Source organism: Dama dama, chromosome 15, assembly GCF_033118175.1.
Source record: "Dama dama isolate Ldn47 chromosome 15, ASM3311817v1, whole genome shotgun sequence".
In the NCBI taxonomy this organism is placed as follows: Eukaryota; Metazoa; Chordata; class Mammalia; order Artiodactyla; family Cervidae; genus Dama; species Dama dama.
Genome location: NC_083695.1, coordinates 65,539,124 through 65,566,895, shown reverse-complemented (window position 1 = coordinate 65,566,895; position 27,772 = coordinate 65,539,124). Strand labels below are relative to the sequence as shown.

Here is a 27,772-nt window from a genome sequence, read left to right as displayed (position 1 = left end):
GTTCTCTGTCCTTAAAAAGGCTTCCTACCTTGTCTTCTTTCCACCAAAGAAAGCTAGACAAAAAAGGTCGGAATTGGACTTGTTATTCATACATTTGCATTGATTTAAATACATTACATATACAATTTCTACAGTGCATTAGAAGAACAATACAGAGGCAGCAGCACTCTCACAGCCCAGCCTCCACTCCCTGACACTGGGAGATGGGACGATGGCTGGCAGAGGGCTGGGCCGGGCAGCTCCGTGAGGGCCACCCAAAAGCCTGCCCTGGCACTCAGGGCCCAGGCTCTCCCAAGGTCCACATTCAAGGCAACCTGAGTACAGGCTTCAAGGAGAATGGATGTGGGCCAGGAAAGGATGCCCCGCACTTTCACCTGCCAGGACTGGGACCAGCTCCCTCTTACATTGGACCCAATTTCCTTTGCATCCCAGAGCTGGTCTGGCTGAGGGCAATGTGCTGATCTCCTCGGTGGGTGAAGCAACCAGCCCTTTAGACCGCTCAAGCCCTCTCCACCCCAGGTGGGGCAATTCAACAACACGTCTATAAACAGATGTCTGTGGAGAGCTAAACATACCCTGGTCCCCTCCGGCCTCTGGGAGCCCTGCTGCTCCCAAGTTCTCACAAACATGGTCCCCAAGGCCAGAGTCCAGGTCAGCTCCATGGGATTGTCAGCGGTGGGGCCGGCGGGGAGCAGTGCCTCTGTCCACAGGGCGTGCACACCCAGCTCCAGAGACTCTTCTGTTGGCGGGGTGGAAGCCCAGGATAAGCTGGCTCCTGGAGGCTGTACTGGAAGGGGACCAGCCTGGCCCAGCTGACGAGAGGGCTGCACACCTCCGCTCTGCTCTCTGCAATAGCGGGAGCTAGGGAAGCAGAGGGAACACGGCAACAGTCCCCACTCCTTTTCTTTGGTTGGTTTTCAAACCTTCAAGATAGTTTCTTTCCAAGGCTGACTGACCAATCGCAGGGTGCCAGAAACCGTCCAGGGCTGCCCCATAGCCGTGGGTGGCACCCTCTGTGCTCCCCACTGAGGCCATTCTTTGCTTTGGTGCAGAAAGGGCTCGGACAGCTGGTAAGGGGGAGAGCTGAGGGGAAAGAGACGTGGAAGCAAGAAGACGCACACTGAGCCGGGCAGGCAATGGGGACAGTGGGAATGCCTCTCTCCTTGGGGCCCCACCTTTCTCGAGAAGCCATAGAAAAATTGGCCTGGAACAAGAATCAGGGAGGAAAAGGAAGCTGCTAATTAGGAGGCAGAATACAAGTCTCATTGCCTCCACCCAGCAGCAGTGGTATCACAAAAAGAAACCCAAGGACTTAATATCCTGTCCTCTCATGAGCTAGACCCACCCTAGAACCCTCACCAAGAGACACTCCAGAACCCAGAACTGAACCTATCAAGTGAAAAGAGTTGAGAAAAAACATCAAAAACAACAGGAACAAATCAGAAGACTGGGAAAGTCTGTCATCTCTGCTAGGGCCAAGGACCTAGGGAGCAAGGAGGGGGTAAGCCCACCCACAGACCATCACAGCTCCCAGCATATACTTAGTGGTATGGATCATGTTCCCATGCTGGGGAGGTAACTTCCTCTCTCCTGCCTTTGCCTGAGTGATAAACAACCTACAGTCCTGGCCTAGAGGGGCTGGGTCCCCAGAGGGGAAGGGAGCAGAGGTGATCTAGACAATCACTGTAAAACTGCTGCGAGTCCCAGAGCAGATGTCCTCCCACTGTGAAAATCGTGTCTGGAGTCAACCTATCGCACTGGTGGGAGGAAGACGGAAAGAAGACTTGGCAAGACACAAAAGGGAAGTGTGGCTTCTGTCTGTCCCGGCACTGCAAGTCACCCAGCTGCCTTGGTTTGCACAGTAAGGAACTGTGAGACACCTGGATGTTTGGGTCCATGCACATTTAGGTCTGGATCAGGTTTTGCTATGAGAGGGTCTGGGATTCTACCTGGGTTTTGCTACTAGTACTGAAATTTGTATTTGTATTTTTTCTGATGCAGAATATAACAAGGAATAGCAACAGAGCAGGGTGTCCAGGAGGGAAGGGACTTTCCCAGCCTGCCTCCAGGAGATGCTCCTTTCCCGGCATCCGGACGGCTTGCGTGGAGCGCCAGCCCTCCCCAGCACTCAGGAGGGCGCACAGCACGCACTGTCCCTCTGCGCATGCTTCTCCCCGGGCCTGGGAAAGCTCGAGGAGGTGGTGAGCAGAGAGGGAGGGCTCTTAAGGGCACTGATCTCCACCGGCTTCTCTGGCTTTCTTGCAACCCGCTCCCCAGGCTTCCTCCCAGCCCAAGTCTCAGACAATATGCCTTTGTCTGCCTCTGGGGCTACCACCAGGAAAAGAACGGCTTCCGACTCTGAAAGCTCTGTGTATAGGACTCGCTAGAAGATCGCTGGTGGGAACGGGCCGTCTCAACAATCACAGGTGGCATCTGGACGAGGTGCAGGGGACACTTGTTGTCTTTCAGGGCCTGGGTCAGATTTAGGATCTGCAGGGGGGAAATGAGATCAGTGAGAGCAGTGCCTAGGCATCCTGGTCTGCCTCTGAAGGGAGACCTGCAGGCAGAGTGCTCCTATAAATCAATACAAAAATAAACCATACACTAGTGGAAAACTGTACCAATAGGCTATTTACTAAAATAAGAATATAAGAGGACAATACACAGAAAATGGAAACCTCTCTACCTTTTTAAAAAATATAAATGAAAACACCTCCTCTTTTTCGCCTGTCTAGATAGTAAAGATACAGAAAAAGATAACGACTCAGAGTTGGGGAGTGTTCAGATCGTGGGACAATTTTTCAGAAAGGCAAGTGGACCATAAAGGCTTAAAAGTGGACAAGCCCTCTGACTCAGCAACTTCATTTTTAAGGATTAAGGGAACAATCATTGACATGCACAAAACACTTAAGTTTCAATCAATACAGTGCAGTATTGTTTATAACGGAAAATTATATAAATGCCCGAGAGTATGGGATCAGTTAATAATTTAAGGGATTAGAAACAAGCAATTAAAAAACATATTCTGCTGGCATGGAAAACTGATCACAATGTCTTGGACAGAAAAGAAAGGAGATAAGGAACCAGTATTAGTGTGACCCCCACCTTTATTTTCTAAAATCCTATTTTCTTATCTACAGAGGAAAAAAAGTCTTAAAGGTTGGCAGTGATTATTTTTGGGTCAAGAAAGGTGACCTAGAGATAGAGTGATTTTAGTTTATCCTTATTTTCTGATTTTCCTACAAAGACTATGTGTTTAAAAAATAAAAGCCATTTCAGTTGATCTTTACCTCTCATGCTGTCATCTTTTTTTTTTAAATAAATTTTTACTTTAGAATAATTTTACACCTACAGAAAAGTTACAAAGATATGTAACATTTACCCAAGTTCTCCTAATTTGATCGTCTTCTATAACCATGGTACCTTTACTAACACTAGGAAATCAACATTGGAACATTAATATTAACCACACTCCAGATTTGATTCGGATTTCACTAGCTTTTCCAGTACTGTTCTTTTTCTGTTCCATGATACCACAGTATGTTTGGCTCCTCACAAATTTTTGTCCGTATTTTACAGATATTTCAGACATGTGAACAGAGGAACACACTTCTTTTCCCTGTCACAATCAGTCACCACCATGTATCTTCTTGGGTAGGAAAGAACAAAAGCTGAAGTGGTCCTACCACAGCCTTTAAACCACTGGATGCTGAAGATTTTCACAGCCAGGCCAGAGACACAAGAGAGAGGTGGCTGGGCGGCTGCCCCCTGTCACACAGACACACAGGCCTTGAGCCATAACGATCCTTGACCTACAAATGCTACCCTCAGGAGGCAGAGGTTCACCTGGAACAGAGGGCAGAAGTGGATCCTACCAGTAATGAGTTCCTTTTTAACTTCGCTGTTTTGGTATTTATCAGCACCCTACACGGCTTCAAAGAGCCTTGAGTACAAGACCGGGGCAGAGAACTAAGAGGTTCAAACGGAATTAAAGTGCACCATGCCGGAGACCATCCAGCTTATGACACAGGATTTTACTACCTCTCTGGCTGGCTCTTCTTTGGGTTAGAAGCCACCTTTCAAGCACATTTAAGTCTTTGGGGTAAAATGTCAAACTGTCCACAACTTACTTCCAAAAGATTTGGCCAAATGCAAACATACAAAAATCTATCTATCTAGGGAGAGAGACAAATTATAAAAGAGATAAAATTATACAGATGTATAGATAATACTCAGATAGATAATATTTAGAGATATGAGATAAAGCAAACGTGGCTAATTAAATGTAATGACTGGTGAGTCTAGATGACTCCCCTCTTTCAATTTTACTGAGGTTTGAAATGTTCCTAATTTAAAAGTTGAAGAAAAATTTATAGCAGGTACATAATGCCAAAAGAGAATACTGTCTTTGAAGATGTTATCTAAAGTAGCTTTCCCTCAGACCCTGCATTCTTTACCTAACGTCTGGTTAGAAGCCTTCATGGTGAGTAACAACCCTATCACCCGAGTCCACCTCTCCTGGGTTCCCCATTCTTCCCCTTTGGCTCCAGGCCACTGTACAGACTACTCCATGATTGCGGCTCAGGTAGATAGAAGGTGGTGCATTCCTTTTACCCATGTGCTAGGAGGAGGAGCTAGATACTCATCCATGACTCATCCTGACAGTTTCAGAGGTAGGCACTCTAGATTGTAAAAGGCCACATGCTCTCAAAGGACATTAAGAGCACATGATGGAAAGAAAGCTAAAATGGCTCTCTCTCAACCCCCGCCCCTCTGCCTTTTGCCACTCTAGACAATGGCCTTAACTAAATATAAGAAGAGGAAAGTTGCTATGATGTTCAATATAACAAGAGGACAGTTGCTATGATGTTCGTAAGAGATTGGGAAGGGATTAGAGAAGACAGTACAATAGGGACAGAGGTACAATGTATACAAACTAGAGAAGAAGCTTGTTCCTTTATGCTGAGTTTCACAATACCAGAGTATGTCATGTGGTTTTTAAGATTTCTAACAATTCTGCCAGTCTAACCGGGCCTTTATATTATTCAGGAAATGTAGGAAGACTACATTATGGTATTCAGGCAGCTCTAATAACTACAGCTATTAAATCCTCTGTCTGTCCCATTTCTAGAGAAAATGGGTTCGGTAAGCTCAAGAGTTGCTCTCATCAGAAGCCTTTTGCTAAACGGAAGAAAGAGATTAACTGGATAGTTATGACTGAGAAAAGCTTCCTGTCCTTCAAAGATGTGAGAAGCTGTATACAAAACCCTAATAAAATAGCTAACTCCTATTGAGTACTTCAATATACCAGCACTACTCCAACTGTTTCCAATCACTGACCTCATAATAACCTTATGAGATAGGTGCTGTTATTAATCCCATGTTACAGATGGAGAAACTAAAAGGAGGAGAGATTAAGTAACTCGACTGAGACCTCATAGCTAATAAATGGCAGAGTCAGGCTTCAAATCACATACCCTGATCAGTTTGTGCCCTAACTGCTAGGCTATTCCAGCTGTCTTTAAGACTTCAAAGTGATAAGCAGAATGTCAGTGTCCATGAGCTTTTAGGAAATTTTCATGCTATTCTTTGCTCTGCTATGGAAGATCAACAATGCCTTGGTGGTTTCCTTGGTTCTCTTTGAAGATGAAGGGGAGAAAGAAGAAATAATGTGGCTTGTAACTATAACAACAAAAATTATAACCATGATCAGCATCTGAGTGCTTACCATGTGCCAGGCATGGTTTTTACTAAACACTTGGTACATATAATCTTATGTCGTTCTCTGACCAGCTCTGCAAAGAATGGCAACTGTCCTACTTTATAAAAAGGAAGCAGAAGCTCCTGCCCAAGGCCATGGTGCTGGGGAGTGGTGAAGCAGCAGTCTGACTCCAGAGCCTAGCTCTTAACCACCAGGGCTTACAGCTGCCTTGAGCAACTTGAGAACCCAGACCACCAGCTAAATCCACCAATGAACTATCAAGCAAGTGGCACAGAACCAAGCACATAGTAGGTGCTTCACCAAGTGCTTGATACCATGGAAGAGGTGGGAGATCTGGGACGGCTACCCTTCCTCTCAGGTGTTAAGACAGAGTCACAAGCATGGATGGCACAGACTAAAATGGGTATGAGGTACGACATTTACACACTCACTCAACATGAGCATGTGACCCTTTCAGAGAGACCCCGGGGATCACACCGGGAGGATGTCCCAGGCTTACCTGCCCCCGCATGACAGCAATCTGCTTATGGAATTGGCCCCTATCGAAACCAGGATCTTTCTGCAAAAGAAGGGCAGAAGGAGATACAAACTGCATGAATGCCTCAGAAGAACCCATTTCCCTCCCCCAACTAGAAACTTTCTAATAAAGAAAACCCTCAGGAGGCTTAGTGATGTTCACCCCAACCCCAATGACTCCCTGTTTCACAGACAGGAAAATAGAGAACAAGTAACCATCTTGTCCTCAGTTTTATGACTAACTCTGAAGAACTCCAGGCTCTGGGGCTCCATTTGAGAAGGAGAGTTCTGTAGACACACTGCAGCCATGTGACACACAGGACACAAACCGGTGTGATTCAGCCCAGCTGCCAACTGTTTTCAAACCAACCCAAACTAGGTCCTGCTGTCCACGGGAGGAAACCTTGCTCTCCACTGGCTAACACAAGCCAAAGGGTGTTTCCATTCTATCTTGGCTTGTATCAGGACCAATTAGGAAAACCGCTGGAATTTTTTCTTCTATATGGTTTTAAGGCTAAGGTTCCCAGGGCTAACCTTGAAGAGTTCATACAGATCCTCCTCCAAGTCCTTGACGAAGTTAGGGTCTGATATTTTTGGAAGAATCAGATCTTTAATCTCCTGAGAGAACTGGACTTTTGCCTGGGGCAACCAGGCCCAGTAAAAAGGATCTGAAAAGAAGAAAAGTCAAAAGCAAAGCTGGTGTTGAAAAAGTCTCTGTCCATCTATGTCCTCCACCTATAAGAGCAAGGGTAAAGTTAGATATCCCTCTTATTTGAAATACAACAGAAAATTAAAGTTACAGGGGTTGCTAACCCTAAAGGTTAAACAGTTAAGTGGAGAAACCAGGATTCAAACCCAGGTCTGTCTAATCCCTGAGCCTGTGCTCTTTCCCAGACATTATATGACTTTCCAAGATGCAAGCCTATCTAGAAGCAATTATCAATGTTTGCCACTGAAACATTGAGACGCTCCTTCTCAAAAGACAGACAGGTACCGCAAAGCGACTAGTGGAACCCCTACTTGTATCTCTCTCTTTTTAAAGGTTTCTCAGTTATAATGGGGCCAAGGGTTGGTTTCCAGGATGTCGACAAGGAAGACAGAACAGGAACAGCAGCTTATATTTAGAAACACAAATAGAATAAATTACGGTAAGACAGTCTTCAGAAAGACTAAGAAAAATGCAACGTAGAGATGTGAAAACTCAGCTCTGTGCTTCTGATGGGAATAATGTATGGGAAAAAGGATACTAACAAAAAAAAAAAAAAAAAAGGATACTAACAGCTTCCACTGTGGAGTAGTTGCCGTGTGCCAGCCATTGTGCTCAAGCACTGAGCTGCATTATTGCATTAGTCCTTAGAACAATCCTGTGATAGAGGTATTATTCTCTTCATTGCACAGATAGGAACACTGAGAAAGAGAAAGAAAAGAGCCAGACCACAGTGGTCCTGAGACTTACATGCCCTCCAGGAGTCAGGATGCTTCAAAGGGAAAGCCAGCCCATTATCTATGGCGGCCACCTTGATAACAGGCTCCTTCACCACCACCCAGTCTGTGTCCTGAAGAGCAAGGGAAGATTAAATATTTAGGGAGTCCCACCTTCCTCCAGCGCTTTAAATTAGCAGCAAAGGCTCCCATCTCAACCTGCTTAGGCACCAGTCCTTACTCAATCTCTGAACTGGCTTCCAAATTGTTACCTGGACTTAATATACTTATGGCACTTTGATTTGGCTAATTCAAGGTTCTCAGAGTCCCTTTCTCTTCACAGAAAAGGTACACTTCCTCAAAAGTTGTCACAGTCCTTGGTAACACAGGAAATGACAATAACAAAAGAGAACTATAAGCCATTCCTCCCAGGGAAAGGCAGTGAGAACCCTAAGAGTCCAAAAAAAAAGGACAAAAAGTTGTGTCTGACTCTTTGCGACCCTATGGACTGTAGTCCGCCAAGTTCCTCTGTCCATGGGATCCTCTAGGTAAGAATACTGGAGTGGGTTGCCATGCCCTCCTCCAGGGAATCTTCCCAACCCAGGGATTGAACCCAGGTCTTCCACACTGCAGGTAGATTCTTTACTGTCTGAGCCACCAGGGAAAACCAAAAATACTGGCGTGGGTAGCCCATCCCTTCTCCAGGGGAACTTCCCAACCCAGGAATTGAAGCAGCGTCTCCTGCATTGCAGGTGGATTCTTTACCAGCTGAGCTACCTAGGAAGCTCATTAAAAAAGGAAAAAAAACCAGTTATAAGCCAGTCAAAGTCCTTTCATGTGGACCTTGACTCAGTGACCACATCACTGGTGGTGACATTTTCCAGCAAGATACAAGAACCATGGATGATAACAGCTGGTTGCACCTGTACAACGGAATCTGTTCCTCTGCTTCACTGAGGCATTAAGAGGAAAAGGACAAGAGCTGAGTGCAGAGAGAGTGGAAGAGGCTGCCTGGGACAGTGCGTGTCAGACCCTCCCATGACTGTGTAATTGGCTCCGTGCTCAGGTTAACTAGTGCCACGAGAGAATGGGGCAGATGGGCCCAGAATACCAGTACCAGAATCCTCTGGGATACCTTACTGAAAGTGTGAGATACTCAGTGCTACCCGAGATCTAATGGAGGAAAGGCTTGTAGAATCTATACTGTTTTTAATAAGATCGTCAAATGATTCTGATGTACAGAATTTGAGAACCACTGACCTTACTGTGGGAAGCATTTTGCAGTATATATGTGCATCAAATCATCACAATGTACATCTTAAACTTGCACAGTATTATATATCAATTATATCTCAATAAAGCTGGAAGGGGAAAAAAAACACTAAAAAGAATAAAAGTCAATCTTACTCTCCTTCTCCAGGTGGCCTTCCTGCTAATTTTTTAAAATGCACAGGGCAAGTATGGTGGAATAGAAAAGCAATGAGACAGTAAAGAAAGCTGTAGGAAGCAGCTTTTTCTAAACTGATATTCTGTGGAATTGCAGCCTTGTGAGAAAAGTATTCCATGGCCAAAGGTTTAGAAATCACCAGGCCAAATGAACTCACACAGCTGCACTAATGCATTCGTTCTCAGACCTTTACTATGCCCCCACACAATGCGAATCTTAAAAGGAGGCACGAAGAATGCAACAGGCTCCACATTTATTGAGCTTTTCTTTGTTCTATCTCTATTAACATCAATCAGCAGGATATTCCTTAAAAAACATATTGAGGTGACAGAGGGTGAGATGGTTGGATGGCTTCATGGACCCAATGGACATGAGTTTGAGCAAACTCCAGGAGATAGTGAAGGGCAGGGAAGCCTGGTTGGTTACAGTCCAGACATGACTTAGCAACTGAACGATGACTACCAAATATTAACCTCAATTTTAAAGACGTGTGCTATCCTGATTCCTCTGAACTTATGTGACCTAAATATCACACTATTATGTGCTTCCATATTATGCATATACCCCACCTCATCCTCTCCTTCAAAAAAGATACAGATTAACCGCTTACCCGAGAGTTAGAACTATCCATTGGACAATCATATTTGATCAGCCAGTTGTCATTCCCTCGATCTGTGAACAGAAATATGAAGTTAGACAAAACTGGGGTGATTTTCACATTCAGTAGTGGTGAAGCAGACATTCTGACACTTGGTGGAAACCAATCATACTGTTAAGAACAACTATAAAAAATGGACAAAATGTTTTAAAATTTCTTGAAGGCACTGGAGATTTTATAAGACTGTTAAGAATTAGAGTCTTAAGAATTTTCTCCCATGATCTGGGAGAAAAAGACTCCAGAAAGGGGAGTCCACCCTTTGTGGCTTCTTTTTTCTTACAGCACCTGCTGCTGATTTGGAAAGAAGTGGTTACAAGGCTGAGAGGTAGAACAGTGTGCTAACAGCCCCAGGGAGCTAGGGAGACAAAACTGCGGCCTGGTGAGGAAGGAGGAGGAGGAAACCCTGATAGATCATCCATGCTCTGCATTGAAACCTAAAGGGCTACACCTTGGAAGTAAGCAGAATTTCTTCTTAATACCTAAAATTAATGCGATGCTACATTTCTGATGACCCCAGCAGCTTGCCAGAGGCAAACATCTTCTTCCAGACAGGATTGATACCAACACCCTTGACCTCCAAATAATTCTACAGTTTTTGATATACAGCATCTGACACTTAAAAATAACAAGGTATACAAAGAGACAAGAAGACACAAAAACGAAGAAAACAACAGAAAATTCAAATAAATATATAGGGGCACCAAATAAAGATACAGGCTCTGAAGTGTTCAAGATAAAATCCTTAATACGTTTAAGAAATAAGAGTATCAGCAGAAAACAGTAATTTATAAAAAAGAATCAAATAGAAATTCAGGAAATGAAAAATATAGTTACCACATGGACAACTTCCTTCTCCACAGAAGCCATGGGAGCACAAAGATTAATTAAATGTATTTTAAAAATACTGCTGAAAGAAAATAATTGCCAATCTCAAATTCTATGTATAGTAAAAATATCCTTCAAAATGAAGCTGAAATAAAGACATTTTCAGACAAACAAAACAGAAAATTTGTCACCACCAGACTAGTACCTCAAAATAATAAAACTCATATGTGAAAAACCCAGAACAAACATCATATTCAACAGTGAAAGATTAAAAGTTCTTGCTCTAAGATCTAGAGCAAAGGAAAAATGGCCAATATTACCACTTCTATTCAACATAGTATTGAAAGAACAGAGCAATAATGCAAGAAAAGAAATAAAAGGCATCTGCACTGGAAATGAAAAGGTAAAATTATCTCCATAGATGATATGTTCTTATGCAGAAAACCCTAAAGATTCTACAAAAAACTGTTAGATCTAATAAATAAACTCAGCGAAAGTCAGGATCAGGATACCAAGTCAACCACAGAAATCAGTTGCACTTCTAATCAATAACAATGAACAATTCAAAATGGAAATTAAGAAACAAACCCATTTATAATATCATCAAAAAGAATAAAACACTTAGGAATTAGTTTACTAAGGAAGTAAAAGACTTGTATAATGAACACTATACAACATTGCTAAAAGAAATTAAAGAGACATAAATAAATGGAAAGACACCCCATGTTCACAGATTGGAAGATTTAATATTGTTAAGACAGCAATACTACTGGAAGTGAACTAATCTAGAGATTAAATGCAATTGTATAAAAATCCCAATGATGTTTTTTACAGAAACAGAAAAACCTATCCTAAAATTCATATGAAATCTCAAGGGACCGCCAGAGTCAAAACAATCCAGAAAAAGAGTAAAGCTGGAGGAAATCACATTTCCTCCAAAACTTACAAACTGATGACAAAACTTACTACAAAACTATAGTAATCAAACAGTGTAGTACTGACACAGAGACAGACCAATGGACTAGATTACAGAATTCAGAAATAAACCTTTGCATATATAACCAAACAAAGTTTGACAAGGATGGGATGACCATCAGCAGGCTACGGTCCACACAGTCTGAGAGAGTTGGACACAACTGAAGTGACTTAGCACGTATGGAAAAAGCACATGAAAAGATGTTCAACATCACTAGTCATTAGGAAAATGCAAATCAAAACTACAATGAGATACTACTTCATACCTATTAGTATTAGGATGGCTACTATATATATATATTTATATATAGACTCAGAAAATAACAAATGATGGTGAAAATGTGGAAAAACAGGAACTCTCATGCACTGCTCTTGGGAATGTAAAACGATGCAGCTGTAAAATGTTTTCCATACTATGGAAAACAGTAGAGTGGTTCCTCAAAAAAATCTAAACACAGAACTACCATTATGATATAGCAATTCTACTTCTGGCTACACACTCAAAAGAACTCAAAGCAGGGTTTCAAAGATATTTGTACACCCATGTTCACAGCAGATTTATTCACAATAGCTAAAATGTGGAAGCAACCCAAGTGTCTGTCTACAGATGAATGGATGAGTGAAATGAGGCATATACACACAATAGACTATTATTCAACCTTAAAAAGGAAAGAAATTCTGACACATCCTACAGTATGAAAGAACACTGAGGATATTATGCTAAGTGACTAAGCCAGTCACAGGATGAAAATACTGTATGAGTCCACTTGAATGCATGCATGCTAAGTCACTTCAGTCATGTTCGACTCTTTGAGACCCCATGGACTGTAACCTGACAGGTTTCTCTGTCCATGGGATTCTCCAGGCAAGAGTACTAGAGTGGATTGCCATGCCTTCCTCCAGGGGATCTTCCTGACCCAGGGATCGAACTAGTGCCTCTTACATCTCCTGCACTGGCAGGCAGGCTCTTGACCACTAGTGCCACCTGGGAAGACATGAGCCCACTTAGATGTGGTATTTAAAGACAAAACTGCCCCGTACTAGGCCAGGCCACCACGAATGACTAGGGATCAAGGATGAGAGCACTCTTTGTGCTGCTTTAGAAGAGCCAAAGTGTCTTCTGTATGAGATTGGGAGAGAGGCAAAGATGAAACATAAATACTCACTGCCTCCAATAACTACACATGATGTGCCTAGACAAAGCTGATCTAGAAAAAGTATTTTCAGCACCCTCTCCTATGTGTATAACCCTCTGTCTTATTCAAAACTCATCCTGACAGGGTACTCTGATACCAAGCTCTGCAAGCGAGCCTCCATGTCTGCCCCGTGCTCACGGCAGCCAGGCCACAGGACCACCCAGAGCTGCTCACCAGTGTTGCGGATGATGTAGTCCAGTACCACCAACCGCTCAAACTGCAGGAGCAGCTGCCTGTTAGTATTCTCAGGAAGGGGTTCTGCTTCAAAACGCCGTAGCCAGTAGTCTGCATCTTTGTAGCTTTCAACAAAGAGCTGGAATGAACCAACCTGCAACCAAAAAGGAAGAATAGAAGAAGTATTTCCCTACAGCCTAAGTCCAAAGATCCCAGGAGTAAGCCAGGTACCCCACTAAGGCCCTACAGAGTTTATATTAGAAAAGGGTTGTGACAGTAATTGCTCATCCAAATTCAAAAGGCACAATTGAATGGTCCAGAGGAGTACAGTAAGAAAGTTATAGTCTCTATTCTCTGGAGAATTACTCCTCAAATCTTAGGCCCTTGACAGAAATGAGTAAGACTGGTGCCTCAGGTGTTATTCAAGTGTCCAAAGGTGAGTCTGCAGACACCTTATTTCACCACTTGGATGGTTATGCCATTATAATCACCACCTTTGATGAGCCACCTAGGTGCAGTCTATACCTTTGGTGGTAGCCCAATGCGGTTAAACCGCTGTCCAACTTTTGGCACTTTCTCCAACGCAAGCCGCTTGCCTCTGGACTTCACTCGGTCAATGGCACTATAGTTGAAGGTCTCACTGGCCAGGTACACTACCTACAATGGAAATAGAAGAGATACCAAGGTTAGAATGAAGTTTAAGGGACTATACCCGTAAGGCAGAGAATAATAGCTAGATGCTCACCAGTACTGTTCCTCTTCTGCATATGGAAAGGATGCATTTCTCAGCACTTCTAACTGGTAGGAGAGAGCATGTGACTAGTTCAGGCCAATGCAATGTTGACAAAGTGATGTATGCACATTACTTTCAGGCCTGGCCCCTAAAATTTCCCATGATCCTTAGTTCACATTTCCCAATCTGTGCAGCTGGAAGAAATGAAGGGCTCTGAGATGGTAAAACCACATCATGGAAGGATCCAAGATCTCTTGTGGCTATATAAAGTGACGTGGATCTAGGAGAGCTGCCTAACTGGCATGAATCTTGATGTGAGCAAGAAATAAACACCTATCGTGTTAATCACTGCAATTCAGGGGTTGTTATAGCATCTAGAATGAATTATGCTGACACAATAGCTAGCTCCTGGGATAGGAGAAGATGGTCCAGGGTCTATTTTCTCTCCAGATAAAAATAAATTGCACTTTATTCCATACCTTTTTATTTCCTGTTGAATTTTATACTGTGTGCAACAATTTACATTTAAAAATTAAGCAAACATTAAAAATGGTTTTAATTTTTAGACTATATCTGGAATAAGCAGATATTAAACTAAGCAGGAAACTAGTAATAACATCTGCCTCTGAGGAAGGAAACCAAGTGGCTGGAAGACAGCGGTGGGAGAGAAGCTGGATTACTCTTCTTTGTTTAGGTATGTGGGTGTGCTCAGCCGTGTCCAACTCTTTGTGACCCCATGGACTGTAGCCCACCAGGCTCTTCTGTCCACGGGATTTCCCAGGCAAGATTACTGGAGTGAGTTGCCATTTCCTTCTCCAGGGGACCTTCCTGACCCAGGGATCAAACCCAAGTCTCTTAGGTCTCCTGCACTGCAGGCAAATGCTTAACTGTTGAGCCATGAGAGTGGGCTTTTTAAAAAAAATCTATTATGCCTTCTAATTTTTGCACTAGATGCATGCATTACCTTGAAAAAAAATTTTTTAATGGGCTACCAATATTACACTTGATTGTCAAACTGCAGTGATACTACTATAATCCATAATCCATTTGGACATCCATTATCACACTTAACCACACTGTCTCATGATAATCCATATCTAACTTGTTTTTTAAAACTAATGAAATGTGGGGTGGATGAGAACATCTTATTTACATCAGCATCCTGAGTACAAAACAGTGCCTGGCATATGCCTATTTATTAAGTGAATGAATGAATGAGTTATAAGCTTCTTTTAGATAGCACTGAGTTTTAGTATATAAATACCAAAAATAAAATTTATAAGAAAATTCTTTTCCTAAGCCTTGTAAAATTCATTACAAGTAACTAATTATTTTGCCCTTGAACCTTAGAGATAGCATAAAGTAATTCCCTTCCTCCCATCCATCCATCCAGTTTGAACAGGGTACCTAAAACAGATGTGCCAAGATGTAGTACAAGTTAGCACTTTCTACCTTACAAATTTGGAAACATGGCACAAGAACAAATGGGAAAAAAGGCTTTCTTAAGACTACCTTGCCAGTTTCTATGACGAAAACCCTGCTCTCAAGACATATACCACACTTTCCCTCATCAGATTTATTTTTGATCAATTTTTGTAACGAACCACTCTTTCCCTATGACTAATGAAACTCTCATAACCTGAAACCTTGTAGGAACAGAGAGCAGAGATTGTGATCAAGTGAGAATTAGAGCCTTATTATTTGAAGCTCTAGCACAACGTAAGCCCCGTTTCCATAGTGACAGATACTGTGATCAACTGGATAGAATGCTGTCACAAGGGTGGGGAGGCAGGAAAGAGAGAGATCTCCTCTTACTATTCTCCAGCAGCCATTATGTTAAGCTTGCAAATGTATGTTAAGCTTGCAAAGTTCTGCCTCATCTCAGTCTCATGGAAGACAAGATTTTTTGTTGCTGACTTTTTGATGCAAAAGATCCTCAGGCCTCATTAAGGTTCTCGAACAGCGAAAGAGGAAGACTAGAGATGGGGATGAACAGGATTATGGGGCGTGGCATTAATGATTAGAACAGTCATAAAAATAGCACAGGCAAAAATGTATGGAGTGTTTACACTGTGCCAGGTGCTGGGCTACATATTCCACATGGATTGTCTTGTGTAATATCAATGGCCACCCTATCAAGTAGGGACTCTTTTTTTTTTTTTTAACTTATTATTTTGGTTGCACTGAGTCTTTGCTGCTGCGCTTGGGCTTTCTCTAGTTGTAGTGAGTAAGGACGACTCTTCCTTGCAGTACTTGGGCTTCTTATCACAGTGGCTTCTCTTGTTGCAAAGCACAGGCTCTAGGGTGCATGGGCTTCAGCAGTTGTGGCATACAGGTTCAGCAGTGGTGACTTACAGGCTCTAGAATGCAGGCTCAGAAGTTGTGGCACGTGGGCCTCATTGCTCTGCAGCATGTGAAGTCTTCCCAGACCAAGGATTATACCCACATCCCCTGCACAGACAGGTGGATCCCATCCACTGCGCCACCAGGGAAGTCCAAGGAGGAACTCTTTATATCCCTATTTTTATAGTGAGGAAACCGAAAGGGAGAGAACGCGGGAGTGTCTTAACTCACTTGCCCAAGGATTACTCAATAAAGAACTGCAGCACCAGAATTTGAACTCGATCCCTGATTCTTAGGCACTGCACTGAGAAGCACAGGCAAAACAGACAGGCATGGGGTCTGGGTGGTCTGCGACTTACCCAGCAAAGGAAGGAGATTACAGTGATGAGCAAGGAGTACTGAGAAGGATTTCTAGAGTCTAGGAGGGGCCTGCTGGGAGGATTTCAGGTTAGGCAGGAGATCTTAGGAGCATTCATCATCATATAAGATGTTCAGTGTGCTGTTTCACTCTATGCACACAGAGAGAATGAAAGCGCAAAGGGAAGGAATGCGCTACATAAGGCCAGGCAGTGACGTAAATGTCAGATGGAAGCTATGAGCCGGGAACTACAATCAAATATATCAAACATTCACTCCACTGGCCTGAGGTTGGGGGATCTCTGTCACTGTTCTTTTTTCATGGTTTGATATCTATTCACTGATTCAGCTGGTATTTAAGGGAACACTTACTAGAAGTATAGTATTTTGCTAGGTGCTGAGAATGAGCAAAGGAAATTTAAAGAAGTTTTCCCTGATTTCTACTTCCTTACAAACTAGTTGGCTTATTTGAAGTTTTTTGGCAAAGGAGCAGACATAGTTAAACATCCACAACTATCACATTTTCTTGTAACATACCCTGGGAAAACAGGAAAAAACAGATTTGAAGGGAAGCTCCTGTCTACTGATTAGGCTCTTTGCCCACAGTCTGCTGTCTAAACCTGCAAAGAAAACCTCAAACAGGGGTTTTTAATCTAGTTCCTATGGGTCAAAGGGTAGATTTCAACTGGTCCATGAACCATCCTCTTGAAATTATATACAGTAATTGCAAATATGTATATTTTTTGTGGGAACAAAATTTATAGCTTTTATCCAATTTTCAAAGACAATTTTTATCCAATTTTCAAAGACCCAGACAGAGATACAAAGACGGCCCTGCAGCCATAGGGCATCAGACCAGAGTTCCACCTTAAGTTGTTACTAAATCTCAGGGAGTAGTATATTAAATGCGTGATGATGTGCCCTTAGATGTTCATATGCTGACCAGAAGATTTCTTCCCCTCAGAATCCTTGGAAGGTTTCATGAGACACCCTGTGGCAGAGTGGTTCTTAACCCAGTATCAGTAAACTTTCTGAAACTGTTACAATCAATTCTATATTTAAGCATGTTTTTGAAAGGGGGTGGGAGGTATGGTCCAGATCCTGCATTAGAACTTCAGCTAAGTCTGTAACACATATAAGGTATGTACAAATCCATTCTAAGTGTGGATTTGCCTAGATCTGGGAACCCGATTTTGTAATGTTCAGACAAGCACCAAAATCCATAGCATAAAGATAGATGAGGAGAATTCCTTGTCAGTTCCCTGTAGGTGTTCAGGCCAGACCTTTACACTAACCCTCAGCCAACCCTAGAGTCCTACTTGCTAGATCTCGCATTAGTGCTTAGCTGACAATCAGCTAGTCCATTGTAGACTGTGTCTAAATCCTGGAATGGCTCAGAAATCTCAGAGTGAGCTACAAAAGTAGCTAGGTTTCTAACCAGCTTGTGGTTACCTGGGATCCAAAGGCCCAGGGAGCCCATACATGTGCATCAGAAGGAAACTTCCTGAAATTGTATGCAAAAAATTTATGTGTATTCTTCTCAGGACAGCTTCCATCAGATGATCAAACCATAAGCCTGCACATACCACTCCCCACCAAAAAAAAAAAAAAAAAGGCTGAGAACCCTAGACTCAGGGCACAAATAGCCCTTCACTGGATCTAGCAGTCCCACTAACATGTAGCCAGGGCTTAGGCCCAGGAAAACCCTGGCCAGGCAGAAAGGCAACCGGAAGACAGGTCACTGACCTTTGTGCGGGGTACGATGTTGAGCTCCAGTTTTTGGTCCACCAGGCTGGCCCCTGCCTCTGAGAGGTAGCCCTGGTTGAGGACAAGGCAGTCACGGCCAAAGCAGCAGGGGCAGCACAGCTTCTGCAGCCACTTGGTCCACTTAGGATTAAGTTGCCCATACGGCTCTTCATTCTTGGGTTTAAAAACTGCGATGATCTTCTACAGAGACAAAAGGAAAAGGCTGTTAAAGGCAAGTTCATGCCAGTGGCTCACAGACCAGGTCAGCGAGACTCTAGAAGGAAATGAGAGGGTATAGGCAGACAATCCCTACGTACAGTTAGACACTTCCCTTGTAAGGGAAGACACCAGCTCACATGCGCAGCTGAGAATAACGCTGTCAGAAGGGGCTGTGGCCAGAGAAGATGCCAATCTGGTATCGACAGTACAACAGATTTTAACACCATCAAACCCAAACTTCTAAGGTACATTAATAGTCACTGTTGCTCCGCATCAATTAAGGATAGTATCAACTGAAAGGAAATCAGTACGGTATTATGAAATGAGGTTAAGAAAATTCTTTTATCAATGGCTGACTTCCTCTATCAGCCTTACTACCCCCACCCATCTTAAAATAACAAGTTTAGGAATGACAAATTAAGTAAGCAATGGAAGAGAAAGATCACAGCAGGAAAAAGGGTCTGCTACCTGGTTAGAATGGGTTCTTTTAAGTAATTCTGATAGGCAAGAGACCAGGACATGAGAGGCCACAAAGATTAAGATCCACCTTCTCTAGCAGACAATAACTTAATCCTCAAAGATCCTCAGACATATGGGATGCTGCTGCAATCTAGAAACTAAGGCCTTCCCTCCTGAAGGCTTTCCTTCCCAAGCCAGTCAGCCCCCTTAGGTTGTTTTATATTTATCTCATTCCCTCCAGTCCCCAAACTGATACTTTCAAAGAAAGAAAAGTAAAGTAAATATGCTATTCAAGTAATTCATCTTAATATCATATGACTCTCCCTCTCCCCTCAGCCCACAGCCAACTCAAGCTAGTCTGGGTCATAAGACATTCTCCTGTGGGTGTCATTTCCTGAACGGCCAGTCACAGCAAAAAACATACCTCCATCTGCCTGCATTATGTAAGTACTCATATTAGGAACTGGCTAGGCATATGTCTGAAATAATAACTGGTCAATCTTGAGGGCAGTCCCTTCAAGAAGCCTTGCAAGAAGGCAAGAGAAAAGAAGCACAAAAGAAATCAATTGATTCTTAAAGATAAACTTATTCACTGGAAAAAGTCAAATGCACATGTTCATTCAGAATTATATCATTATCCAAAGTGGCTAGGAAGAGGCCTCTTTTGGCAATCTTCCTCTCTGTCTCCACACCCCTGGAACCCTGGGCTCTGAATCACATAGCAGCAGTAGTAACTGGCTCAGCTAGCAGAGAATGACTTTTGACTCCACCGGAACTCTCTGGAACCTGGGCAGTGAAACCACAGGACAACTTGAGGCCCATCCCAAAACCCACCAGTCGGTTCACTGAAGTACAATGTGGAGTTCAGCAAGCTGGTCCCCAGTGAAAGGGAAACCAAGACTATTAGCGGGGCTGAAAAATACCAGGACTGAGGCTTAAACACTTCCACTTAAAGAAAGCAGAACTTGGGAATTCCCTGATGGTCCAGTGGTTAGGACTCCAAACTTCCACTGCGGGAAGCACAGGTTTGATTGCTGTTCCTAAGATCCCTCAAGCCGCATGATCCCTCAGCCAAAAAAAGAGCAGAACTTGAAGGCCAAGATTGCAGCCAAGCATCATTTATAGACCAACCTAACTTCTCAATTTCCTTCCACCAAAAGGAGAATCAGAAAGCATTTCATCGACTCTAAAAGCATTAGTCATCATGATTCTCTCAGTGTAACAAGGGTTTCATTAAATAATAATGTCTGGCATGCACAAATAAGGGAATAGTGGGGGGCGGGAAGGATGGAGGAACAGAAGGACATTCAGACAGAAGGGGGACAAGTCCCTTTCAGGACTAAGCGTTGCTTCAGTTCACCTAGTTGGCGCAATACAGTGTATCGGCACTCTGTGGGTTTCCTAGAGAGACACATAAAGCAGTGTCTGGCCTAATTTCCAAAGCTAATGTTAACTTCATATAATCAACTGTTTGTTACTGAAGACTCAAGAATATTCTCCCAATTCATAAAAAACAAACTCTAAAAAAAAAACAAAAAAACTCTAAAACCACCCACCATTATTTGGTTGAGAAAGAAAAAAATACTGCCTAATTCATTTCACCATATTCTCAGCCAACCCTAGAGTCCTACTTGCTAATTCTTTAATAAACTTTCAATTTCTTTTTACAAGCAGCAGAAAGCTTCAGTTTGATGTCAGTATTTTAAAAAACACCCTCCCTTAACACCCACTTACTAAAATCCCTTTTAACGAAGGGGTTAACATGCAGGTAGCTCGAGTAGCAGTAATGCATGAAGTTCAGGATAAAAACAGTAGTGCACAAGAAAGCAATGGGGCTTGGCTGGGGCCAGACCCACAATTACTGAAACCTGAAACCCAAAGGGTTTTCTGAATCTATCCAACAGCTCCAAGGAGCAGTGTATTAGGCTATACTAAAATCTAAGACAACTCAAGCACATCACTCATATTATATAGTGAAATATGCAGAAATAACATAAAAATTTTGTGGGTTTTTTTTTAAGTTTGGTAAATACAAAGTGGATGGTTCTCAAACTTTCTGGTTTCAGGATTCCTTTAAACTTTTAAAAACTATTAAAGACCCCCAAAGCTTTTGTTTACATGGGTAAAATCTATATTTGCTGTTATTAGAACTTAAAACTAAAATGTCAAAAATATTTAATTCACCTAATCATAAAAACAGGCCAATTACATGTTAACATATGTGGCATATTTTTTTGAAAAAGAACTATATTTTAAAAAACAATTTTTAGTGAGAAGACTGGTATTGTTTTACATTTTTGCAAATCTCTAATGCTTAGCTCAATAGAAGAAAACTGTATTCTCACATCTTCTTTAATATTCAATCTGTTTCAATATCACACATCATGCAACCTCTTGAAATCTCTGCTATACACTTATAAGGAAATGAGAGTGAAAAAGGTAAGTCTGTATTCTGTAGAGGCTGGATGGAAACAACACTTTTTGACTTAACTATTTAGGTAGAGAAGCCTGATTTACATGTTAACTCTTACAAAAGAGAGGATGGACTACTCCAAATATGTGAGACTCTGAAAAAAGATGGGATCCAAATATAATGTAATAAAAGAGATTCAGCCTGTATTTATTTTCCTGTTTACTGCTATCAATCCAACCTGCCTCACTGATTATAACTTGGGGCTTGGGACAGCTCCCTATAACAGATAACAGGTGTACTGATGATGCTTAAAAATCTCCAAACTACATCTACGTATGGTATATAAACATGACTGCATCTTAACATTTTAATAATAAAAAAGTTACTCAGGGGGCTTCCCTAGTAGCTCAGTGGTAAAGAATCTGCCTGCCAATGCAGGAAACAATGGATTCGATCCTTGGTCTGGGAAGAGTCCACATGCTTCAGAGCAACTAAGCCCATGCACTACAACTACTAAGCCTGTGCTCTAGAACCCACATGCTACAACTACTGAAGCCCTAGCCCTAGAACCCGTGCTCTGCAACAAGAGAAGCCATCACAATGAGAAGCCTGGGCACTGCAATGAAGAGCAGCCCCCACTCACCACAACTAGAGAAAAGCCTGTACAGCAGCAAAGACCTAGCACAGCCAAATAAATTTAAAAAAAATTTTTTTTTTTTAAAGTTACTCTGAGATCCTTATTCTTTATTTGGCTATTAGTGTCCTTCTCAACCAAATGTAAGGACATCAAAACTTCCTGGAAGACACAGGTGGTTGGAAGAAACACATGTGATATTACAATATAAATTTATATTTGAAAAATGGAAAATAATACTGTACTATTTTCAAGACAAACTCTTGGTGAAGAAAGTATTTTTAAAAGGCTGAAAAGTACTAATATAAGGCCAAGCTCCTAGAACATGTGAGAAGTATCTATAGAACTGTTTTGCAAATACCACTTAGAACTGTCTAATGAATTACTATCCTAAATAGGAATGGATCCTCTTAGAATTACACTACTTTTGCTTTATTCAATGCCATGTATCCAAGAAAGCCTAATCCAGGGGTCAGTCGGCATGTAACTTAAAAAAGAAGCAAAACACTCTGAACTCCTGCTAAGCACCAGGAACTAGGCCAGGGGCTTTCATATGTGATATCTCATTTATTTGTCCAAATAAACTAGTCAGTCATATGCTGTTCTATGATCTGGCAATATGAATGCTTAATATTACTAGCCACTCAAAACAGAAAATGCTCAAAAAATACTTTTGTGAGCAGTCTGACACCTGAAACACAAGGATGTAGGTGAGGAGGGTAACCTGAGCATTCTACCATGACTCCTGATCCAGCATTTTCCATCTTACTATTTCAGGTCCGTACTTGCTCATTCTGAGGAAGAAACCATTCTCAACTGGGAAATGAAATCAGGGCTGTTATCTTCAAGAACCTTTCAGATTGTCCAGCTCCAAAAGTACCTGTGGCAGAAACTGCTGGTTCTGCCAATCTCTGTTCCCTCTTATTCCTCGGGCACAGGCCCCTGATTTTTAGCTGGACAAAATAAAGACTATAGTTCCCAGTCACTAATGAAGCTCAGTTCTGGACAACAGCATGTAAGGAGAACAGTCCAGTGCAACTTCTAGGAAATGTCTTACAGGAAGAGGGTATTCTCTTTCTCCTCCTCTCCTTCTTCCAACTGGCTGAAAAGCAGACAAGACGTCTGTAGTCTGAGCATCCATCTTGGCTCTCGAAGTGGAAGCCACATGCTAGGGATGGCTGACCAGATGGACGTATGGATGCATACTGTTTATACTGTCTCCCCGATAAAGGAAAATGCCATGCCAGCTCTAAGTAGTCTGTAGACTTCGTTCATGAGAGTCAAATGTACTTTTATTCAAGTTATTATTATTTAAGTATTTCTGTCACACACAGCCAAATTTAGTCCTAACCAATATGGTAGCTGAAAAGAGAAACCAGAGATTCAGATGACTAACTCTGAGGTAGCAGGACATGGTAGTTAGAAGCATGAACTCTGACGCCAGTCTGCCTGGGTCTGAAACCTGCCTTCCATTTAATAGCTTTGAGACTCTGGGCAAATTAGCTGTACTGTGTGTCTCAGTGTCATCATCTGTGGGGACAATGATGGTACCTACCTCAGAAGGTGTTGTGAGTATTAAATGAATTTTTATTTGTAAAGCACTTTATTTTTTTTAATGTATTATTTTTATCCGGGTATGTGTGCTCAGTCACTCAGTAGTGTCTGACTCTTTGCGACCACATGGACTGTAGCCTGCCAAGCTTCTCTATCCATGGGACACTGCAGGCAAGAATACTGGAGTGGGTTGCCATTTCCTTCTCCAGGGGATCTTCCCGACCCAGGGATCAAAAGTCGCCTGCATTGCAGGCAGATTCTTTACCACTGAGCCATTGGGGAAGCCCTGTAAAGCACATTAAGAGTACCTGGCACACAGTAAATGCTATCTAAGTATTTCTAAATAAAATAAACACATTTTGAGCGGGCTAAAGATGACAAAACTAACTACAGTTAGTTTGTGGTCTAGTATAACCCACCACGGCATTTAGGAAGTGATCCTCTGCTCTGAACCACATTTTCCTCAGTGGGAACAGACTGGTTACACTAATAAGTTTTGCTTGGTCATATGTATTTTGACTTCCCCTCTAAGAAAGGACAGTGGCCAGAAAATTTGGGAGACTAAGATCCTGCAAATCACCGGGAAACATATCCATAGTCTGCTATTCTCCATGGCCTATGTACTAAGGTGGCAGTACTTTACCTGCCAGGTAGAACAGAGAGATCACGTTACTCCCACCTGTCAGAGCATCAGATCACTTCTCTGCTGACCCAACACAATTCCAGTGTTACAGAGCAGCTGTAACAGTGTCATGAAAGAAAAACAAAAATCTTCCTCCTGCTGTTGTACCTAACAAAGATAATCTTAGCCCCTTCAGCCAACAAGTTAGCAACAAAATAAAAACCATTCATATCTTAGATTTCAGTCTGGTTGCTAAATAAAAAATGATGAACATCTCCCTAACATTTAAACCCAAGGACACCCTATCTTTCTTTTCTTCTAGAACTGATGGTTCCTGTTTGAGCTTTCGATTTAACACACTACTCCCTTATCTGAGAGATCTGGAAAAACCTAACTACTCTCAAAGCTTTTTCCCATCTCAGTTTATGTCAACTGAGTTGATGGTGGAAATTCTCTCTGGTTCTTGGTGATAATTCTAGGACATCTGGGAGAATAACTGAATCCAACATGAACCTAACCAAGAGCTACAAGTCACAGCGCATCCTGGCCATTCAGCACTCCTGTCAAAAAAGCACACCACCAATCTCAAGAGTTCACATAAGAGAGATGTAGGGAAAATGTGAGGGAACTCTGATCCCCAACATTTTAATAAGAGTATATTTTTCCAGTAAGTCATTCTGGTCCACCTGAGAACATTAACATAGAAGACTTGAAAGGGTTTTTCCAGTGGTCATGTATGGATGTGAGAGTTGGACTATAAAGAAACCTGAGCGCCGAAGAATTGATGCTTTTGAACTGTGGTGTTGGAGAAGACTCTTGAGAGTCCCTTGGACTGCAAGGAGATCCAACCAGTCCATCCTGAGGGAGATCAGTCCTGGGTGTTCATTGGAAGGACTGACGCTAAAGCTGAAACTCCAGTACTTTGGCCCCCTCATGCGAAGAGTTGACTCATTGGAAAAGACCCTGATGCTGGGAGGGACTGGGGGCAGGAGGAGAAGGGGACAACAGAGGATGAGATGGCTGGATGGCATCACCGACTCGATGGGCATGAGTATGAGTAAACTTCGGGAGCTGGTGATGGACAGGGAGGCCTGGCGTGCTGCGATTCATGGGGTCGCAAAGAGTCGGACACGACTGAGCGACTGAACTGAACTGAATATTTCAAAGACACCTCTAGTTTGATTTGTTGGTGGGCTGTTTAGTCGCTAAGTTGTGTCTGACTCTTTTGCAACTCTATGGACTATAGCCCATCAGGACCCTCTGACATGGAACTCTTCAGGCAAGAATACTGAAGTGGCTTGCCTTTCCTCCTCCAGGGGACCTTCCCGGAAATCAGGGATGGAACCGGCGTCCCCTGCATTGGCAGGCAGATCCTCTACCACTGAGCCACCACGGAAACCCTAATCAAAAGAATAAATGTCACTTTTCAGCTGCCCTCCTCACTCCATGTCCCAACTCATCCTCATCTCCCTTTAAACACATACAAGGGACAAAATGAAGGTGAGATAAACACTAGTCCTGGATGAGAAATCAAAGTAAAAGGTAACTGACAGTCCCATGTTTCTCAAAGTTTACACTCTAAACTGAGGAACAATAAAAAAGGATTTGAACAATTTCTCAGAAGTAAGCAATAACCAGGACAGATGAAACTGATGAGTCCAGTCAATCAGCAACATCTGCCAATAGGAGACCTGGGTCGGTGTCGGAACACAACCCCACAACAGAGAAAGCTGGAAGGGAACCATCAGAGCCCCTGATGGGTCACCGGTCCTCCTGGATGAACAGTGACAATACTGATTCGGTCCAAAAAGAAAGGACGGGCTCAAAGCTCAAATCAGTAAGTAAGTAGCTGAACTAATGTCTGTAGTTTAAAGCTAAGGAACCTACTAGAAAGCAGCATCTCCCTGCACGTCTCTATCCAGAGGCCAACTGCCCCACCACACCGCAGGGCCCCTCGCCTATATCTGGTCAATTTCCTCTTTTCATTTTCCGCTTACTCCTCCCCTACCAAATAAGTTCTGATTTATTTCTTCATTCCGCAAAGCTTCTCCATCTCCAGTTCTCAGGGGCATTCCAAAATCCTGCCCACGAAGCTCCGCACTGTAGTTTTTTCCTTTCGCAGTCTTTCAAAACCCCTTCTCGCTCTGACTGTGCGAAGCCTCAAACTCCCCCGGACAGGTCCACCCTCCCCGAAGACGGCGGCCGCAGTCCCCAGCCCGCTCTCACCCCCTGAGGGTCCTTGACGAAGTAGCTTCCGCTGGAACCCTGATAGATGCGCTCGGGGAAGATGCCACGCTCGATGGCCAACTCGGCCTGCCGCACCACCGCCTCGAACTCCGGGTCCTCCGGAAACTCGTTCCGCTCGCGGTGGGCCTGCGCGGCGTGCGCCGCCGCCGCGGCCTGGGCCGCCAGGGCTTGGGCCTGCGCCGCCACGGTTTGGGTTTGACCCTGGGCCGCCGCGCCCCGGGCCCGATCCAGCAGAGGCTGCCGCTCCCGGTCGTGGCCTGGCGAGCCCGGCGGAGAGGGGACCGGGCCGGCTGCCGCCGCAACGCGGACCGCGCCCCCCGGCACCTGCGGAAAGTGAGCGCTCGAGCCGGACGGGAAGGTATAGTCCGGAGGTTGCGCCCGCTCGGGGGACACGAGTGGGCTCGTCTCGTCCATCCCTCAGGCCGCGGGCTCCGGGACCCGGTGCGCTCCACACAGCTGAGTTCCTGCCCCGGACCAATCCGCGAAACCCTCAACCCTCTCCCGGCCAACCAAGTCCCGGTGCCTCCTTGGCCCCGCCCCTACCTTCCCTGTTTACTTGGCGACGAGTAGGCACGACCCCTCGCGCGCAGACTGTATCCAATCAGAAACAACGCCTACGCAATCCCGTCCTCCGCATTTTATGCCCGTCACCTTCTCTGAAGATTGCGCATGCTCCAGGAGCAAGCTTCTAGGTCAGACACGCCCCCTTTCCCTTCCGGCCCAGCCCCGCCCTTAGCTTCCCACTGCTGGCTCTTATTTGGCAGCGAACAAATAAAGTAGCCTACCTCAACAGTCCTTAGGGATTTAATTTAGGTCATACCTAGATGGTATAGTGGTTTTCCCTACTTTCTTTAAGTCTGAATTTGGCAATAAGGAGTTCATGAGCTGAGCCCCAGTCAGCTCCCCGTCTTGTTTTTGCTGACTGTATAGAGCTTCTCCATCTTTGGCTGCAAAGAATATAATCAGTCTGTTTTCGGTGTTGACCATTTGGTGATGGCCACGTGTAGAGTCTTCTCTTGTGTAGCTGGAAGAGGGTGTTTGGTATGACAAGTGCGTTCTCTTGGCAAAACTCCATTAGCCTTTGCCCTGCTTCGTTCTGTACTGCCAAGGCCAAATTTGCCTGTTATTCCAGGTGTTCCTTGACTTCCTACTCTTGCATTCGAGTCCCATATAATGAAAAGGACATCTTTTTTGGATGTTAGTTCTAGAAGGTCTTGTAGGTCTTCATAGAACCATTCAATTTCAGCTTCTTCAGCATTACTGGTCGAGGCATAGACTTTGATTACCATGAAATTGAATGATTTGCCTTGGAAACGAATAGAGATCATTCTGTCGTTTTTGAGATTGCACCCAAGTACTGCATTTCAGACTCTTTTGTTTAGTATAATGGCTACTCCATTTTTTCTAAGGGATTCTTGCCCTCAGTAGTAGATATAATGGTCATCTGAGTTAAATTCACCCATTCCAGTCCATTTTAGTTCACTGATCCCTAAAATGTCGACGTTCACTC

The 27,772-nt window shown here is 43.4% G+C and overlaps 1 protein-coding gene across 1 annotated transcript; it reads right to left on the bottom strand.

The window, feature by feature from the left end:
- Positions 1–67: 67 nt before the first annotated feature.
- On the bottom strand, positions 68–26,780 carry PI4K2A (phosphatidylinositol 4-kinase type 2 alpha). The gene is made up of 9 exons (XM_061162316.1): positions 26,242–26,780; positions 18,115–18,315; positions 13,461–13,592; positions 12,936–13,089; positions 9,718–9,779; positions 7,695–7,794; positions 6,773–6,906; positions 6,222–6,281; positions 68–2,490 (listed from the first exon to the last, which is right to left on the bottom strand). The coding sequence occupies exons 1-9, from the start codon at positions 26,674–26,676 to the stop codon at positions 2,329–2,331; spliced, it is 1,440 nt and encodes a 479-aa protein (XP_061018299.1). The 5' UTR covers positions 26,677–26,780; the 3' UTR covers positions 68–2,328.
- Between the last annotated feature and the right edge of the window lie 992 nt (positions 26,781–27,772).